A 1181-nucleotide genomic window follows, 5' to 3' on the forward strand; every position below is an offset into this window, starting at 1 on the left:
CGTGTGCTCTTCCGATCTGATTGTTAAAAAATTTGTTAAAAAGTTTATTGTTAAATAAACAATGGAAAACAAAACTTTTTGGAATCTTTATTTTTTTCCGTAAACTAGAACATTTTTAGCGTATTTAAAAAAAAGTTAGCTAGCATTATTAGTAACAGAGTTATGAATTTTTAAGAATAAAGTAGTTTAATTTTTAATTGTTTTACATCTCGATTAATTTTGCAATAAAAAAATCCTTTGGCACAAAATTTTATCTCCCAGAGTACTATTTATGTGCAAAATTAAAAAATTTCTGAGAGATGACTAATTCGCTTCACGTAGAATAGCCCATATATATGTATATGTTTACTCGCAATTTTTCTCTATACATCTTAATTTATATCGAAAAATTTAAACAATGTACATATAATAATATTTCAAATAATTCTAATATAATGTTTATAAAACTTATATAACTAAATATAAAATAAAATAAAATGATAACGCCGTTATCATTATTAATACCTATTATTTTGTTCAATGACAAAATATGTAAATGAAAAGTTAAGTATATTTAAGCGTATAGATAATGGACGTTCTTATTGTGCAAATTATAATCAATATTAATCAATTATATCAAATTTGCGTTAATTTATTATTATATCATTTCTGTTTATAACTTTGCATTGCAGCTAAGGATCAGCTGAATGTTATACAAGCTGCGATGAACGAATATCATAATAAAACGTGCATACGATTTAAAGAGAGGACAAACGAAAAAGATTATGTAAACATTGTAAACAATCGTACTGGATGCTCTAGTCCTATTGGCAGACAAGGCGGTGAACAATTAGTGAACTTCCAGACTCCTAATTGTCTAAATGTAAATAGGACGGGTATTGCGACACATGAGTTTATGCACACCCTCGGCTTTTGGCACGAGCACTCCAGAGAAGACCGAGATGGTTACGTGGATATCAATACCAATAATATTCAAAAAGGTATGCAGTTGTAATCTGTATAACGTTCAAATAAGAATTAATTTGTTTAATTAAAATGTAAATATTTAATCGAAGCGCATTTTGTTTCTTTATTTAAGATGTCAACTAATTTTGTAATGTATTAATTAAATTAAATAACATCTTACATCTTTTGAGCCGACAATTTTCTTCTATCTGCCTTTTATTTGCATTTTGATTTTA

The 1181-nt window shown here is 26.8% G+C and overlaps 1 protein-coding gene across 1 annotated transcript; it reads left to right on the top strand.

The window, feature by feature from the left end:
- Nucleotides 1-671: 671 nt before the first annotated feature.
- LOC105460267 (high choriolytic enzyme 1-like) lies at nucleotides 672-980 on the top strand (the record flags this gene model as incomplete). Its single annotated transcript, XM_011706700.1, has 1 exon — nucleotides 672-980. A coding segment is annotated over one exon (309 nt), but the record flags the coding sequence as incomplete, so codon positions are not given.
- Between the last annotated feature and the right edge of the window lie 201 nt (nucleotides 981-1181).

The sequence above is a fragment of the Wasmannia auropunctata genome, unplaced genomic scaffold (genome assembly GCF_000956235.1).
Source record: "Wasmannia auropunctata unplaced genomic scaffold, wasmannia.A_1.0 LD325569.1, whole genome shotgun sequence".
Classification (NCBI taxonomy): domain Eukaryota; kingdom Metazoa; phylum Arthropoda; class Insecta; order Hymenoptera; family Formicidae; genus Wasmannia; species Wasmannia auropunctata.